At 39.0% G+C, this 18,332-nt stretch overlaps 1 protein-coding gene across 8 annotated transcripts in view; it reads left to right on the top strand.

Annotated features, from left to right (window-relative positions):
• JAKMIP2 (janus kinase and microtubule interacting protein 2) overlaps positions 1–18,332 on the top strand; it is a 179,320-nt gene that overhangs the window by 127,018 nt on the left and 33,970 nt on the right. For 5 of the 8 annotated variants that reach the window (XM_060635793.3, XM_060635794.3, XM_060635795.3 and 2 more), the window contains 9 exons: positions 2,348–2,494; positions 3,377–3,517; positions 5,998–6,054; positions 7,208–7,327; positions 8,361–8,489; positions 11,599–11,682; positions 12,363–12,425; positions 15,001–15,099; positions 16,564–16,662. In XM_060635793.3, the coding sequence (XP_060491776.1) occupies positions 2,348–2,494; positions 3,377–3,517; positions 5,998–6,054; positions 7,208–7,327; positions 8,361–8,489; positions 11,599–11,682; positions 12,363–12,425; positions 15,001–15,099; positions 16,564–16,662 (939 nt within the window). The remainder of the gene's footprint in view (positions 1–2,347; positions 2,495–3,376; positions 3,518–5,997; positions 6,055–7,207; positions 7,328–8,360; positions 8,490–11,598; positions 11,683–12,362; positions 12,426–15,000; positions 15,100–16,563; positions 16,663–18,332) is intronic. The other 3 variants (XM_060635797.3, XM_060635796.3, XM_060635799.3) reach the window with 2 other exon arrangements.

Consider the following 18,332-nt stretch of genomic DNA (forward strand, 5'->3'; position numbering starts at 1 on the left):
TGATGTTAGTTGAACTACATCAGAATTTTTTCTCTTAGTGGTTTCATGAATAACTATATTGACTTTCAAACTTTATAGCATTTAAACTCTATCTCTTTTTTTAATGTTTATTTTTGAGGGAGGGGCAGAGAGAGAGAGAGCAGGACAGAGGATCTGAAGCAGGCTCTGAGCTGTCAGCACAGAGCCTGATGCAGGGCTCAAACTCACGAACTGTGAGTTCATGACCTGAACTGAAGTCGGACACTCAACTGACTGAGCCACCCAGGCATCCCTAAGCTACCTCTTTTAAAAGGAACATTTTTGGGGGTACTTTGGATCTATGGTTACTGATGTATGATCTGGTAGAATTACTGATATCTCCTTTTATTTCTGTTTATCTACATCTTCCATAAATAGCATCTACTAAGTAAATTTAACTATTTAAAACCCCAGGGGGCACCTGGGTGGCTCAGTTGGTTAAGCATCTGACTCTTGATCTCAGCTCAGGTCTTGACCTCAGGGTTGTGAGATAAGGCCCCGAACTGGGCTCCACACCGGGTGTGGAGCCTGCTTAAAAACAACTATTTAAAATCCTTGTCATTGACCTTCGGCAAAGAGACAAAGTTTAAAATAGCAAACCTAGTGGAATAATTTATTTGTCCTTGTATGTGCTCAATATTTAATATGTTTGCTTCAGATACTTGAAGCTCAAAACTCAGGATTAAATGGGGTTAGGAAAAATTTTGGCCGTCAATATAAAATGAGTTTTCAAATGACAGTTGGGGAATACTGTTTCAGAATCACACGAGCAGCTTTTTCAAATATTTATAGGTAGCTAAGTCTCCTATCCCAGCACTTCCTAAAACGTTGGAGTCTCAGAAACAGGAGAAACTTGTCAGAAACTTGTCAGATGGTTCTGACACACCCCACCACTTTTCTTGCTTCAGTACCCCTCCCCCAATACATATCATTCAGAATCATTAGTATAAAGTGAATGAACTAACCATAGGAACTTTAATATGGAAATCCATTAGGTATAGAATGAACATAAAATATGCCATCCAAGTGGGAGAGTTTGGAGAGTAAAAGGGATGGGGACTATTAACAATTACCCCAAGACAGCATCCATAAAGTTAGACCAGTGGTTCTCAGCTATAGGCAATTTTGTCAGTACCTGGAGACATTTTTGATTGTCACAACTGGGGGATGTTACTGGAATCTAGTGAGCAGAAGCCAAGGATGCTGCTAAACACGGTACAATGTACAGGACATCTCCTCATGGCAAAACCTATCTAGCCCACAATGTCTCCAGTGCAGAGGTTGAGAAATCCTGCCTTAGACTAACAGGTGAACCAGAATATGGTCACTCTTAATTACTGGGGGGTATGAATACAATCATACTTAGCCTAGGCTTGGTGAGAATTAAATGTTCTTAAACATAAATATCAACAGAACTTTGAGAGTAAGTCCCCCCCCCCCCCCCCACTTAGTAACATGTTCTTAAAAATAAGCATCTTTGGGGCACCTGGATCTCGGGGTCATGAGTTCAAGCTCCATGTTGGGTGTCGAGATTACAAAAAGATAAATAAACTTTAAACATGTAAATAAAAATAAAGAGCTTCAGCATGGTTCAGGAGTCTTAGCAAGATCTCTCATGGGAAGAACAGACTTTGGCAATAACTAGGCTTGGGTTTGGGTCCAAGTTGTACTACTTAGTGATGTGTGATTCATATGAGCTGCTTTATCTTTCTGAGCCAGTGAGGGGTCATTACAGGCCCAGGGAGAGGTGTGAGCAGTGTGAGATTGGGGCTGAGCACAGCATGGTAACTGGACTACAGGAATCAAGGACGTGCAAGGTATGAAGTTGCTCTTCCTGAGCATTTCCAAAAGCAGAACCTTGGCAGCTTTTAAGGTAACACATTGATACAGAGTTGAGAAGACTGTGATGAAAAACCATCAGGGGCACCTGGGTGGCGCAGTCAGTTAAGCGTCCAACTTCAGCTCAGGTCATGATCTCACAGTTCGTGAGTTAGAGCCCTGCTTTGGGCTCTGTGCGGACAGCTCAGAGCCTGGAGCCTGCTTCGGATTCTGTGGCTTTTTCTCTCTCTGCCCTTTCCCTGCTCATGCCCTGTCTCTCTGTCTGTCTGTCTGTCTCTCTCTCTCAAAAAGAAATTACATTGAAAAAAATAGAAAAACCATTAGAGGAAACTGAGATCAAAGCAGTCAGGCTGTTAAATGAATGATGGAAGTGGTCAATCCCAAGATACATGGTGAAGCAGAGAAAAGGTGGCCCCAGATGGGCTTTGACTCCTTCTGCTCCCATATCCACTCTTGCACAAGAGACAAATTTTAACTTATGTCTTCCCAGTTAAAACGTGTGCGAGAAACCGAAAAGCAATGTAAACCTCTTCTGGAAAGGAACAAGTGCCTCGCCAAGAGAAACGATGAACTGATGGTGTCTTTGCAGCGCATGGAAGAGAAGCTAAAAGCTGTGACAAAGGAAAATTCAGAAATGGTGTGTATCAGAGACTCTGAAAAGCTTCAGCTTCTGTCCTTATGTTACTCCAGCACCTGTCTTATTTGTTCTTTCTCAGTTTGTTTTTCAAATACGATGCCGGTCATGAAAGTTTGTGTTTTCCCTATGTAAGCAAGGAACCTTTAAGGAAGAAAGCAACGTGGGGCTGAATTTTAAGGGGCTTCTAAGTTTGCAGAATGGTTGGAATCTGCACTTTCCAGAATCTCCCAAATACAGAAGCAAACTTTTAACATAGCCCTCAGCCACAGAAACTTGCAAGAATTTCACTAATGTGCTCTTTATAGAACTGTACAATGGGTACCTCTCGTCTTCTAAGATCTTGCATAATAGTTGAGAAATAGTTGCCATCATTTGTATTATTTTTTTTTAAAAACTTTTTAACGTTTATTTATTATTGAGAGATACAGAGAGACAGACCGTGAGCAGGGGAGGGGCAGAGAGAGAGGGAGACGCAAAATCCAAAGCAGGCTCGCAGCTCTGAGCCGTCAGCACAGAGCCCGACATGGGGCTCAAACTCACGAACCTCTAGATCATGACCTGAGCCGAAGTCGGATACTCAACCGACTGAGCCACCCACGTGCTCCGCCATTGTTTGTATTCTGTATGGACAGGTGATGAGCACATCCACTCCTTAACAGGCTTACAATGCAGCTATAGAGATCTTCAGACATTCCTAGTGATTTTGACTTGTAGCAAATAAAATGTACTTGAGGGTTTTGGTTGGTGTGCAGATGAACCTGAGCAATTTTCACATTTAGCTGGAGCCTCATAAAGTTTCTGCAGATATTTTATGTTAACTACTAAAGTTTGGGGTTTTTTTTTTTATGTCTTTAACCTATACTTTCTTCTTTTCCACTCCAGAGAGAAAAAATAACATCCCATCCACCCTTGAAAAAATTAAAATCACTGAATGACCTCGATCAAGCTAATGAAGAACAAGAGACAGAGTTTTTAAAACTTCAAGTCATTGAGCAGCAGAACATCATTGATGAGCTCACAAGGGTGGGTCTTGATCAGTCTATAAACTCTAAGTTGTTCCCAAGGACAAGTAGCCAAGAAATCAACATATGCTGGAAGCACTTGATAATTTCTTCAGATTAGCCCCAAAGGCCCAAGTTTATATATTCAATATATAAATAGTTTGAAGAGACTGTATTCCAAAATTATATTATTAAGCTGTTTTATACATTTTCAATTATAATCCTTAGTTAACTAATTTGAGAACATAAATAGTAGCTGCAAAGTACCTTATAAGGACTTTCAAATGCATCCTTATGCAAGTAGAAAGGTAGTGTGGGTATGCCTTCTAATTGCCTTCCTGTATCAAGATTCTGAAGGTAAGAGATGAAATATTTTGCCAACAATAGCAGGACCACATGCCCTTTATTTCCCAACATTTAATTCAGTGTCCAGTACTTATGTGCAGTTTACTATTTGAGAACTGCCAGGTGGCTCAGTTGGTTAAGCATCCAACTTCGGCTCGGGTCATGATCTCATAGCTCATGAGTTCGAGTCCCTCACACTGCCAAGCCTGCTTGGGATTCTGTCTGTCTGTCTGTCTCTCTCTCTCTCCCCCACTCCCTCTGCCCCTCCCCCACTCAGGTGTGCATGCATGCGCGCTCTCTCTCTCTCTCTCTCTCTCTCTCACAAAATGAATTGATAAACTTTAAATAAATAAATATTTGTTGAATGAATAGTGACCTCGTAATTACATGACACAGTGGAAGTTTCATTCCCTGTGTTCTGACTGTGAATTTAGTACCTGCTGAAGTGTGTAGAACAATTACTATTCCCATTTGCATCCGGTCAAGGCCTGTTTTACCATCAGTAGTGGACTAAGACCTTTAGATGCCTTTGGGTTTCCTCTTTGCCTCTTGGTCTTTATTCTGTGACTGACATCTCTGGTCACTCTCACTTTAGGACCCAGCTGAGGCCTGGAGAATTGAGGAACCAGCAGTGGGGTGGGGGTGGTTAGGCAGGTGTCTCCAGAGAAGGGTGAACAAGATAATTTCCTGCCATTGAAGGAAGAGAAGATTATAACTTCTGTTTGTAACTATTTGTGGTTTACCCTTTGTAAATGGTCTAAGTTCAGTCTATGTTATAAGACATATAGTGTATTAGGAGGATAATCTAAGTGTAAACTTCCCAAGTTTCGGATATGTTGAGGTTGTATGATCAAAATACTTTTTACAAGGCAGGAAATCCAAAAAGTTAACATCACTGACTTTAACCAGACTATTTATAAAACATGTGAAGCACTGTGCCTCTTACTTCACATCCATATCCTTAATAACTCTTAAATCGCAGATTCACTCAGCCAAGAATTTGCTCAGCTTTGAGTATCTAAGGTTAAAGCTAAGTTTCTTACAGGATTTTGACATGTGGAGGCATGTCATCCAGACTTTCAGGGAAACTGTCACTTATTTAATCTACCTTTGAATTTGTACAGTAAATACATAGAGTACTTCGTAGATGAATGCCCAATTCCCAGGATATCCCCATCCATAACAAGAATGAATCAGGAAATCAATCATTATTTCTAGATATTCTTTGAGTTTCCCAGAACATTCCAACAAGAACCACTGTCCCTTCCCACACCAGATGATTCCAATTCAGTAGATACTCCTGTTTCCATCTTCAGAGGCTGCAGGTGAGAACAAGGGTCTAAGAATAGTCAAAGGGCAGTTTTCTGTGCCTTCAACTGATTAAATGCAAAGAATAAAGTTTTTGTACAGTAGTATTTTTTTCAGTACCTAAATATAAAGTAATTTGAAAAATTACTGAAAGAAACTGAAAAATTGTGCTTTGGGAAAATAGGAGTGACTCTTTTCAGAGCTACTTAATCTTTAGGTATAACAAAGGATTCTGATGAAGAAGACTGTGCCCTTCCTGATTGGGAGGCTCTCAGATCCACATAGATGATCAAGAAACGTTGTAGAGTATTTTTACTATAAAAATATGTAAGTATATATGGGACACCTGGCTGGCTCCACCAGAGGAGCTTGTGACTCTTGAGCTGAGGGTCCGGGTTTGAGCCCCACCTTGAATGTAGAGATTACTTAAATAAATAAAAACTTAAACAAAATATGTAAGTATCAAACCTAAAAGTTGCCAAAATTACAAAACACAATTTTACTTTAAATAGAAATATGTAATGACTCAGGCAAAAACAAACTCTGTCATTAAAAAAAAAAACAAAACAACCTAGGGCACCTGTGTGGCTCAGTCAGTGAAGCATCCAACTTTGGCTCGGCTCATGATCTCGCAGTCTGTGAGTTTGAGCCCCACGTCGGGCTCTGTGCTGACAGCTCAGAGCCTGGAGCCTGCTTTGGATTCTGTGTCTCCCTCTCTCTCTGCCCCTCCCCCACTCACACGCGCTGTCTCTCTTTCTAAAATAAATAAGCATTAAAAAATTAAAAAAAAAACACCTATAGGAAAATATGTACCAATTCAACACCTGAAAAGCTTCATCTGTTTTCCAGGACCGAGAAAAGCTCATCCGTAGGAGAAAACATAGAAGAAGTTCCAAGCCAATTAAGGTAATGGGAAAACTAGGTTATCAGGCTTTTGCCACAAACACTGCCAGGGAAGTGAGGCTTGCCAAGGAATCTTCCTGCAAAGATGTGATAAATCAGATGTTCCTACACTGAAGCAAACCATGGGCTTTATTTGCTAGAAGAAAATCTCTTCTCCTGACAGTTCTTAGAAGTCCCCAAATGATTGTGTTATGGATTTTAACCTTTAGAGTTTGCTTTAATATGAGACTATCTGAGTGAAAGAAAGCACTGGGTTTGATGTAGAAAGCAGTATCTGACAAGCTGGAGAGTCAAACTCCAAGAACATGCAAGAGATACATATGATTTAATGCCTCCCAGCGAAAAATATCATTAGTGTCTCATACCCACCCTATAATTGATTAGTATATTTTTATTATTCAGTTGGACAATATTACTGATAAGGGTTTGATTTTTATTATTCCATTATTCACTTGGATAATATTATTGATAATGATTATTAATAATGGTACTCTCAGGGGTGCCCGGGTAGCTCATTCGGTTAAGTGTCCAACTCTTGATTTTGGCTCAGATCATGATCTCGTGGTTGTGAGATTGAGCCTCGCATTGGGCTCTGTGCTGAGTGTGGAGCCTGCTTGAGATTCTCTCTCTCACTCTTTCTCTGTGCCCCTCCTCTGCGCATGCTTGCACTCTCTCTCTTCTCTCTCAAATAAACTTAGAAAAATTATCATTAAAAAATAACGGTACTCCCAATCCACCAATATTTGTATAGCCTCTTACAATCCACAGAGTTTTTTTATTTAATTTGTCTACTTGATTTTGTTTTTATCAAGTACATCATTTGATTTGGATATGGGATTAGATAATAAGACTTAAGATTTGACAATCTCACATAGATGCCTGGACTTTAGGTTTCTTGATTATATTTTAAATACTGAATGGAGCCAAATGTTAATGAATATTCCCCCCAAAACTTCAGAAGTGTGAAATAATGTGGGACAAACTTTTATTGGAATTATAGTGTTCATGCCCAAAGCTTTTCTTTCATCTGAGAAGCACTAAAGGACCCCTGTCTTCTGTGTCCATTTGCACATATGCCAGCTGATGGTGCCTTCATAATATGTTGACTTTCTCCACTTCTAGTCGTGTCAGTAAATATGTACTTTCCCTCCCCTAGAGGCCTGTTTTGGACCCATTTATTGGCTACGATGAGGACTCCATGGATTCAGAAACATCATCTATGGCATCATTTAGAACAGACCGAACACCAGCTACTCCTGATGACGACTTGGATGAAGTAAGCTTTTCCGCTTCTCTAATCTTTTGTGATATTGTCACCAAATCTTTCCTTTAAGGTGGGAAAGAAGCCTTGCACTTCTAATATCCTGTATGAGCTGCACAACATGATCACATAATAGTGAACCCTTTTGACTTTTTTACCACTTGGAAAATAGCTTCACCTGTGTCATGTAGCCTTTTTAACAACTTGTGTAAACTTCTGTAACTTGAAGACTTTTTTTTTTTTTCTTTCAAAATAAAAGTCCCTTTTCTGGACTGCCTGGATGGCTCAGTCAGTAGAGCATGCAACTTTTGATCTCAGGGTCATAAGTTCAAGCCCCTACTCAAACAAAGAAAGTTTCCAAAATTCTTCATCTAGGGAAGGTGTGAACCAAGAAACAAGCTTAGAAGAACAAGCTTCTGGATACAGTTAAAGACAGGGTTTAGCAGAATGTGCCCTGTAGACTACCTTTATCAAAATCATCTAGGGGGATTTGATCACATTGAAAATTCCTGGATTCTACTGCACAACTCCTGACTTAGGATCCTGTGGGTAGAACCCTCAACTCTGCATTTTTCCCAAAACTCCCTGATGATTGTATTATGTTCTGAAGTTTGAGACGTAAAACTATAAAACTATGTTTTTATAATTTATCTCTGGAAGAAGTTGTGGATTTGAATGTATTAAAAAGAATTGAGACTAAAACTGTAAGTATTATTGACTCACATTTGTATCCAGACTAGATATAAGTTCTCATTTGGGTCCAAAATTGACTGCAATGCAAGCCCAAATGAGCAATTATCAGAAGTGTATAAATAAGCAAATGCCTCTTATTAACAAATATTGAGTATTTCTGCAATGTCCATCTTGAAAGTGCATAATTCATGTCTATGTATGCATTTTAAAATTAAGAATAAAATCACACCAAATCCAGTATCAAACATTTACTTCTCCTTATAAAGTGGGAAAATGTTAATATTTCATATTGAACACAGGACCGGAACGTAACATACTTATTTTTTGGCTTTTTTTTTTTTTTTGTCACCTTAAGAGTTTAGCGGCTGAAGAATCGGAGCTACGCTTTCGACAATTAACAAAAGAATACCAGGCCCTTCAGAGAGCATATGCCCTCCTACAGGAGCAGACTGGAGGCATCATCGATGCTGAAAGAGAAGCCAAGGTCAGTATCCATCCAGGGAGCATGCTCTGAATTGGCTTGCAGCAGTCACAACATGAAAGTGCTATGGACGTAAAAATATCAATAGGATAGCTTTCCCTGGATCCTTCTCTCCACTGTGGCTTTTGAACTGTTTCATCTTTTATGTCAACAAACCTTGGATCTAGAGACATTAGAACCAACTTAGATCGATGCTTTTGTTCCTGTAAAGATAGTAGTTCTTATGCTTGCTATTTGAAAACTTATATTTTCAAAGCTAGACAATATTGAATTTTGATAATCCACTTTATTTAGCTTCTTTCTTGGGAAAAAAAATACTTCAGTGGTTAGTCATTTTCTTTTCTTAGTTAATAAGTGCACAGCATGAAACTGAAAGCTCACAAAGAATTTTCAATGCCAGTATCTCATTTGATTTTTATAACAGCACCCTAAGGCAGGTATTTTATAAAAGAGGAGTTTAAGGCTCCGAGAGGTTAATTGACTTGCCCAAGATCACACAGCTAATAAATAGAAAACTTGGATTCCAGGTAAAATCTAACTGGGTCACACGTTCTTTTCATTACACTACAACTGCCTCACGGTTTTTTAAAAACCGTTATTTTAAGACACCCACCCCCCCACACACACATACATATATGCATACAGTACTAATGCTTACAATTTATTGAGTGCTTGCTGTGTCCCAGGCATTGTTCTAAGCACTTTACATACATTATCTCACGTAATCCTAAAACAACCCTATGAGTTATAGGCTATTATTAACTATGTGCTTTTTATAGGAGAGGAGATAATAGCTTAGTAGGAGTTAAATGTAGATTAGCTAGGTTGAAACCAGGATATGTAGCTTAGTTAGATGATAGCTAGGATATGAACCTCGTGTTTCTGAGTTCAGTCATAACCACCATGCCTTAACTGCCTCATAGATTAATTTACGTGGGGCAAGAAGGAATATGACCACCCAGTGATTTTGTCTCACTTTGAATTTAGAGGGTCTATAGTGTGCTGAGGAATGTTGTAAGAACTACTGTTAGTTGTTTAGTGGGACAGGATAGATATTATAATTATGTATTTTTAAATGGAAATATATGTACATGCACATGTTTATACGTAACTGAATAAATGTTTTAAAAAAGAAACCTGTGATTTGGAATAGACAGGCAGGCAATCATTAGAAAGGGAGGTATGTGTGTTCCTTTGTGTTTATGCTCTACTATCAGTTGTGGTTTTCATTTTCAGTATGTTCTAAGCATTCTCACCAACATAGGATTGGTCATTTAAAATAAGACCATACGTCTTGTTTTTGAAGAGGTAATGATGTAGAAACTTTCTCTCATCTCACCCTCTTCTCCAAATAAAGGTTTAGCATTATCTCTGGCCAAAAACAAAACAACTTAATCATTCTCAGCAAAATAGTGTAAAACAAATCAATATGTTAGAAATAAAGCAATAGAGTAAGTTCAAAGTAGAAATGCAAAAATAAATAATATAGATGAATGAGCATCAGTGAAACAAAAGATGTAATCATTTTGATACACGAAAGAAAATTGATTGTACTCAACACTCATTTGAAGTTAAAATGATTCTTGGCAAAATTAAGCTTAGAATTTTTTTTAACCTGATAAAGGTAAATATAATCTTCATTGTCCAAAGATACATCTTTCTCATCATGAAGAATAAGAAAAGGAGAGATTCCTGGCTGGCTCAGTCAATAGGGAATGCAGCTCTTGATCTTAAGGTTGCGAGTTCAGGCCCAATGTTGGGCATAAAGATTACTTTTAAGTAAGGAAGGAGGAAGAATGGAAGAAAGAAAAAAGGAAAGGATACCTGCCATTGCTGACTTTATTCTACGTTGTAATAAGGAACCTATCCAGTTAAGACAAGATAAAATATGTGTATGGGCAAAAAGCAAACAAAAAACCCACTAATTTTTCATGGAGAATAAGGTCCTGTGTAGGGAGAATACAAGGGAATCTGAAAACAAATGAAGTCCGATTGCTCCATAGAAGGTTAGTGTCCAGGGGTGCCTGGGTGGCTCAGTCAGTTAAACATCCAACTACAGCTCAGGTCATGATCTTGCCATTCATGGGTTCGAGCCCTGCATCGGGCTCTGTGCTGATCAGTATCCAAAACTGCTGATACACACACACACACACACACACACACACACACACACACATACACGCGCGCGCGCACACATGCGCGCACACACACACACAATACATACATGCATACATACATCTGGATTTAGATTTAAAGCACAAAGTTGGTTCTGAAAGAATGGTAAGTTTTGGGAGAGGCAACATGAGAGAAAGCTCCCCAGAAGGGGAATTTGTTCAAATAAACAGAGAAGTGGAGGGTTATAAGGCATATTTAGTATATAAGGAGATCACCAGTAAATCAGGGGTGAACTTTGTTGATGAGTAGGGGGAAAAGACTGCAAATATAGTGGGAGTTCTCAAATCTCAGCTAACAAGTTTGAATTTTAACCTGATAATAAAGGGAACATTGAAAGTTTTAAGCAAAAATTTAGACCATAAAAATAGGGTTTTTTAAAGTTCATTTATTTATGTGGAGAGAGAGGGAGAGAAGGTGAGTGGGGGAGTGGCAGAGGGAGATGTAGAGAGAAAGACTCCCAAGCAGGCTCTGCGCTGTCAGCACAGAGCCCCAGGCGACGTTCCCATCTCATGAACTGCGAGATCATGATCTGAGCTGAAATCAAGAGTCAGATGTTTAACCAACTGAGCCGCCCAGGAGCCCTGACCATAAAAATAGTTTTAAAAGGAGGGGCACCTGGGTGGCTCAGTAGGTTAAGCGTCTAACTTCAGCTCAGGTCATGATCTTGCGGTTCGTGGGTTCAAGCCCGTCATCAGGCTCTGTGGTGACAGCTCAGAGCCTGGAGCCTGTCTTTGGATTCTGTGTCTCTGTCCCTCTCATGCTTTCCCTCTCTCTCTCTCTCTCTCAAAAAAAACCATAAAAAAATAGTTTTAAAAGGATCTTTGGTCATAGAAAAAAGTCGTTTTTCTTTCTTATTGAGTGCTAATCAAGGAACATGAGGGGAGGAAAAGTACTGAACCATTTTACTTACTGAGTTCTGGAATTTTGATTTCACTAGGCTCAGGAACAGCTTCAAGCAGAGGTGCTAAGGTATAAAGCCAAAATTGAAGATCTGGAAGCGACTCTGGCTCAAAAAGGGCAGGTAGGCATTTGATGGCTAGCACTCCTGCAGATGCAGACAATTCAATCTGACCTTCCTCTAAGACCACCCTTTGCATGGGCCGCACCCAGGACACAGCTTGGCTCTCCACAGTGACCTTTCTCACACTGTGTCAGAATGTTCAACTCTGTGTTTCTGTCCCTGGTGTTTTTCTGGCCAGAGTGGAGCCCAGCTACAACAACGAATGAGGCTGGGCAAGAGAGGGAATGCCAGAGGAAGCGGAGCGCTGTACAAATAGCCTAGAGTGGTCATAAGCTGCTAAGACAAAGACCCGCCCCTCAAGCTGCATTCTTTGCCTCTCTGCTACATTTATGGTTCTGCATTTTAATGTTTTCCATCCATATGTATCTAGCCTGTGTGCATTCTGACCCTTTTCACTTTTTGCCTGTGTGGTCACTTCTGAGTCCCCGGAAGGCTGGTCCTGGATTATTCAGACTGAATAAGTTAGAGTTAGAGAGTGACAATGAAGAGGGGGTTCAATTTTCCTGGCAACTTTGGCCCCAATGTTCTTGAGTGAGGAGCTGACGGGGGTGGGTGTCATTTACCAGCCATCAGCAGGCCAACAAACTGGGTGAGAGAAGACAGCTCTGGCAAAGTGGTTTGACACAGGCTCTTTCGTGCCACTCTGAAATGCTGACTACACGGTATTCTTTGTCAAACAGGATTCACACTGGGTAGAAGATAAACAACTTTTCATTAAGAGAAACCAGGAGCTTTTAGAAAAGGTATGTTGGGCGCAACACCCTAGTGGGGCAGAGGAGAAAATGATGAGAGATCCAGGAGCAGCAGGGGGTCCTCTCAGGAGTGGCACAGGGGCTCAGGGGAGGGGAGGCTTTCCCGGTGCTGCACTCTCCTCCGCTGCGTGCTCAACTGCATCCCTGTCACCACCATCGCCATCACTTAGTGGCACGTGTGCATGGCTCTGTGCTGGCGTTGCGCCAACTTGAGAGGATGTGATCCCTGAAGCCTATTGATTTGTTAACTATATATATATATATATATATATATATATATATATATATATATGCTGTGAGTGTAGGTACTGTACATCTATATGTATATATATGCACGCACCCACACGTGCACACATCCTATGTGGTTGTCCATCTACAAAAAACACACTGTGATTAGGACTTGTTATTTTGTGCAAGGCACTGACAGAATATAACTCCAAGAACATGCTGCACCCTAGCATAGACTGTGTTCTCACTCTTAATCATTTTGCTAATCTTGGCTATTTATATACACACACATATATATATATATATATATATATCTGCATATATATATATGCATATACATATATATATACTTTTTTTAAATAAAGAACTTTTTAAAAGATGCAGCCAAGGTACAAAACAGCATGTCCAGGAAGTTGTTCAACAAATCAAGATGCAAAAGCATGGTTTAGGCCTAGTACATATAATTAATTCGATTATCTGAACACAGGCTTTTGATTGGGGCAGTGAAATACAACAGAGATCATTTTAACTTCAAAGGTGGTTCTTTCCATCAGTATTCACCTTCCATAAATCCAGTGAAAAGATTATAAAGTAACTTTAAATTATTCTTGAAAAAAAAAAAAAAACCAGAATTTGAAAGCCCATTTGAATAAGGGAAATAATTCTGTTGGTTCATCCAAAGGTTAAGTAGAAATTACTTTAGGATTTTTTCTGCCAATATTCACTAGCCGTGGCAAGTTGAAAATTAACCACAACACTCTTGTAAGCATGCAAAGGGAAAGAAGATGCTTGTCCTCCCTCCCCTCTGATCTAGCAGTCCTTACCCTACCTCACTTTCTGAATGAGGAGAAACAGAGCAGATGGATAGAAGGCGGGTGGGTATTCCAGGATCGAGAACTGGTACTCTCAGAGAGGTGAGGGGTCCCTGTGAAGAAACTTCATCACACATCGGCCCTGGTCTCTGAATTGCAACCCAAGATCCACTGACCTAACTGCTAGTGCTATCCACCAGAATCAAACGTCTCCTCAAATATCCCTTCTCTGATCCAAATTCAAGATTCTAGGTAGTAGAATCTCTTTTTGTTGTCTAAGTCAACTTCTAGTAGTCTCAGAGATGCCCAGTAGTAGTAAGTGTTATTACACTTCTTTATCACCTAAAAAATAATTCTCATTATGTCTTCTGTCTGATTCCATTTGATCTTGATTTCTTGGACTACAAGGAGAATTTGAGGGGCTCAAGCTTCTAAGAGTAAAAGAAAACCAAAAATGATAATAAAGCTAAACGTCCTACTTTAAGTGTGTATACTTGGGGAAGTAAGATTCATCCTATGATAAAAAGCCCCTGGGTTTTTGTTTCTAAGTTCAAGATTTTAAATAGTTACTGTGCCTAAGGGTCCACCCACACAGCTTAAATATCAAAGGCAGCCCTGAACCTATTACAGATCATGAAAATTTTCTGAGCCCTTGTAGATATGGGCCTGTCTTACAGGGTGAGGCATATTTTACACAACTAACTTAATTCTATGCTTCATCAGGTTATAGACGTCGTATAGGAAAACAGAGGGAAAAGGTGTAACTTCTAAATGGGTAAACAAAAGAAGCCTCTTCTGGTAGGGGATATTAGAGTTCTGTGTTCAAGGAAGAATAGGATTTCCTCACATAGGAAAGGAAATGGGGGGAGCCTCTTTTAGGCAGAGAGATGAGCAAAGATATAGCTCCTGGCATAATCAGTCCATAGGGTAGATAGGAATTTCTAGATTCTTATGTGTGATCACATGTGAGTGTGTGTGTGTGTGTGTGTGTGTGTGTGTGTGTGTGTGTGTGTGTCTAGAGATGACAGAATATTTAAGCCTGGAAAGCTAGGTGTTTGAATTCCATATTGACAAGTTTGGCTTTATTTTATGGGTAACTGGAACCCCTCAAAGTTTTGTATATGATCAGAGCTATTTAGGTAAAATTTCTCCAACCGTTTGTAACTCCAGAAACAAGAGATGTCAGTGTCCATGATTTACCCCATTAAATTTAGTCTCAGGACACTGTCCCTGACCCACAGCAAGAGCCTAATGAGTACTCGCAGATTCACTACTCACAGGGTCCCCAGACGTTGTCAATGAATGCGTGTCATCTTGTCTCATTTTCCTCCATGACACAAAAAACTCAACCAAAGGATAACTAGGAGGAAAGCCTAAGACTTCTTTTGCTCACATCTCATTGGGATTTTTTTTTTCATGGTCTAGATGATTTATTCACCACGTAAATGAGTGCTCTCCATGCTTGCTTTGCTAAGCTGTAGACGGTATTTGCAATGTTCACCTAACTTGAGGATTTACTTTGTTAGATAGAAAAACAGGAGGCAGAAAATCACCGGTTGCAACAAGAACTACAGGATGCCCGAGACCAGAATGAGCTGCTGGAGTTTCGAAACCTAGAGCTAGAAGTAAGGCAATGATGATAATAATGATAATAGAAATACTCATAACAGTTAACATGCACTGAACACATTCTGTGTGGGAGGTGCTGAATTAAGCATTTCTGATGCATACTCTCCTTGGACCTCAACGACCATAATCAGGATTTTATAGATGAGGCAACCGAGGTTAAACAACTTGCCCAAGACCTGTGACTATAAGTGGTGAAACACTGACGCAAGTCAGAATTGTCTGCTCAGAGACTGTACTTTTCAACACTATTGCCTTTAAGAACAAGACTAATGAATAATTTTTAAATAATTTAAATAATAGATATCAAACTTCATCACTATTTCATTGCTTCTCAATAATCATTTCCATCCTTCATTGAATTCTGACTCATAAAAATGTTACCTCAAGAACAGTATTTCAGACTGGTATATACAAAAATATTTTGTTTTAGACACTTGAATTTGTGAGTAAACTTTTAAATCTATAATGTACTTATGAAAAAGGCCAAAAAGCAAGGTAACTTGTTTAAGGAAATACCTTGGCTAACCTGGCCAAATTTCTGTCTTTTTATTTTTTTTTAAGTAAAACATATCAATAAAATCAGATTTTTATTTTATCACACAGAATCTGGCCTAGTGGGGTGCCTGTCTGGTTCAGTCAGTAGACCACGTGACTCTTGATGTCAGGGCATGAGTTCAAGCCCCATGTTGGGTATAGACATTACTTATAAAAATAATCTTAAACACACACACACACACACACACACACACACACACACACAAAACCTGACTTCTTTTGGGTGCCTGCGTGGCTCCATCAGAAGAACGTGTGACTCTTGATCTCGAGGTCATGAGCTCTAGCCCCACATTGGGGATAGAGATTACTTAAATATATATTTTTTTAAAAAAAGAATCTGGCATAGGGTCTGGCTGAATGTATGTTGATATGTAAAAGGTAAGAAATTTCCCATTTGATAGCTCTGTTATTTTGCCAGCAGCTTCTTTTTGAGATTTTTTCAAATTAGATTTAGATAGAGTTAGTGGTTGGTGCTCCTCCGTCAAGAAGTGTTAAGTCATCTTTGGTAGCCCACATATCTTAATCATAAAGCTTGAGTAGACTGAATATGCAAAAGGCTGTTAGCTGCCATAAAACTTCATGGTCAAAAGACCATTCTCTGTGACACCTGAAAGCTCTAAATATTCATGTAGTTTAAATTGGAACTTCACTTCCTACATTTCTCTGATCAAAAAACTTGCAAGACTGAATGACACTATAAATTCTTCTACCATACTTCTTAGTTGATTTATCTCTTCTTTTCCATTAAATTTAAGCATGAACATCTTGAGTTCAATTTTTTTTTTGCACAATGACATTGATAAACTGAAAGAGTATAAAGAGAGAACACAGACAACTGGTTTAGCATTTGATCAGTTGTTGATTTTTGTTTTTTAATTCCCATATACTTTTCACTGTATTTCAAGGAAAGAGAGAGACGATCTCCTCCATTTAATCTACAAATTCACCCATTCTCAGATGGTGTGAGTGCTCTACAGATCTACTGTATGAAAGAAGGTGTCAAGGTAGGCAGACACTCAATTTTTTATGTTTGTAGAAAGTAGAAAAACTGGGAACTGGAAAAGGGGAAGTTGTTCATGACTTGTTTTTCAGTCACTGGATGTCATTTTGATACAAACTATGTAGATATTAAAAATAGCTGCACCTAGGGGTGCCTGGCTGACTCAGTCAGTAGAGTGTGCTACCCTTGATCTTCGGGGTCATGAGTCTGAGCCCCACATTGCATGTGCAGCTTACTTAAAATAATTTTTTTTTATTTATTAAAAAGATGTGTGACAGATGTATGAATGGTTAATAGAGAACACAATAAACCATGATTATTTAGAACACAATAGCATAAGGAATGATGCAAATTCAGTTATTAAGATAATTAACCTTCATTATCTAGGGGAGATACTAAATAAATTCCATACTTCAAGAAACACATTTCAAGGATACCAGATAAAAAAGTGTTTGTCGAGTCCCTTTGTTGTGCTGTTCTAAGTGCTGTGGGACTCATAATCTTGGAATTTGGTGCTGGAAGGGACCTTGAAATCATCTGGTCCACCCTCTCTTTTGATATGTTTCATCTAGGGAAGATTTGTCTTTTGGAAGGATTTATGATTTGTAACATATTGTTCATTTAGATAAAATGTAATTCTATCTTTAGGGATATCGGAATACATTTTAAACATTAAGGTTGAATGGAGGTGGCTCCATCTCCTGGAAAATATATTATCCCTTCAATGTAATGAAATCACATGGTGAATATCTATCCCAGAGGGAAAGCTGGGATGCCTCCCGCTACTCCTGGTCTCTCCTTGACCTTGTGCATGGCCCTTCCTGCTCCCACCCCAAGCTGCCAGATAATACCTGCTTTCATTGCTTTCTCTCTACCTATGAGATTGAGCTAGACCTCCCCCTTCCTGGTGGAAGGAAAGGATATACCGCTATCTGAATGTGAGTAAGAGGAGAAAGTGGTACTAACGCAGTAAAAAGTGGGAGGAAAATTGGGCAGTAAAATTGTGTTTCCTTGTTTTCCATCCTGAACCTCTTTCATGGTGTTTAAATTTCTGGCCTTCCTGGGCTGCACAAAAATTTGTCAACCAGAGCCATGTTTTTGTTTTGTTTTGTTTTGTTTTTTATTCAGCTCTAATTAAATGAAAAGTACTTTACTTTGTCTTTTCCTTAGATGCTTTTTCTTAGATAAATCATAAACAAGCTAATCCAGTGGATGTAATTTATATTCAGGGAAATTTTTTCAAATGGAGTTCGGCTACTTCAAACTGTCTCAAGAAATATAGTTAAAATGAGCTGTTTTTCACAGCATGAAATTAATGCTAAAAGATGGAATGTGCTGTATTTTTTTCTATGTGGCAGTCAAAATCTCAACCAGGTTAGAATTCCATTAATTAAAATGAAATTGGTTGATTATATTTATTACCTGTTAGTTTTCTTTATACCTAAAATTTATTGCAATTGAAAAGAAAATGGCAATTATCAGGAAAAAAAATTAATGAAAGAATTCCAAGTCCTTATTATAAACTAGACTCTTTGATATAGAATCTCTTATCCTCAAGATCAGGAGATATTTTGCAGCTTGAATTTGAGAATGAGCCATTAAGTAGTTTTCCTAGGTTCACGCAACTTGCAAGAAGCAGAGTGGAAACATAAAGCCACATGTACCTGATTGAAA

Source organism: Panthera onca, chromosome A1 (genome assembly GCF_046562875.1).
Source record: "Panthera onca isolate mPanOnc1 chromosome A1, mPanOnc1 haplotype 2, whole genome shotgun sequence".
NCBI classification, from domain to species: domain Eukaryota; kingdom Metazoa; phylum Chordata; class Mammalia; order Carnivora; family Felidae; genus Panthera; species Panthera onca.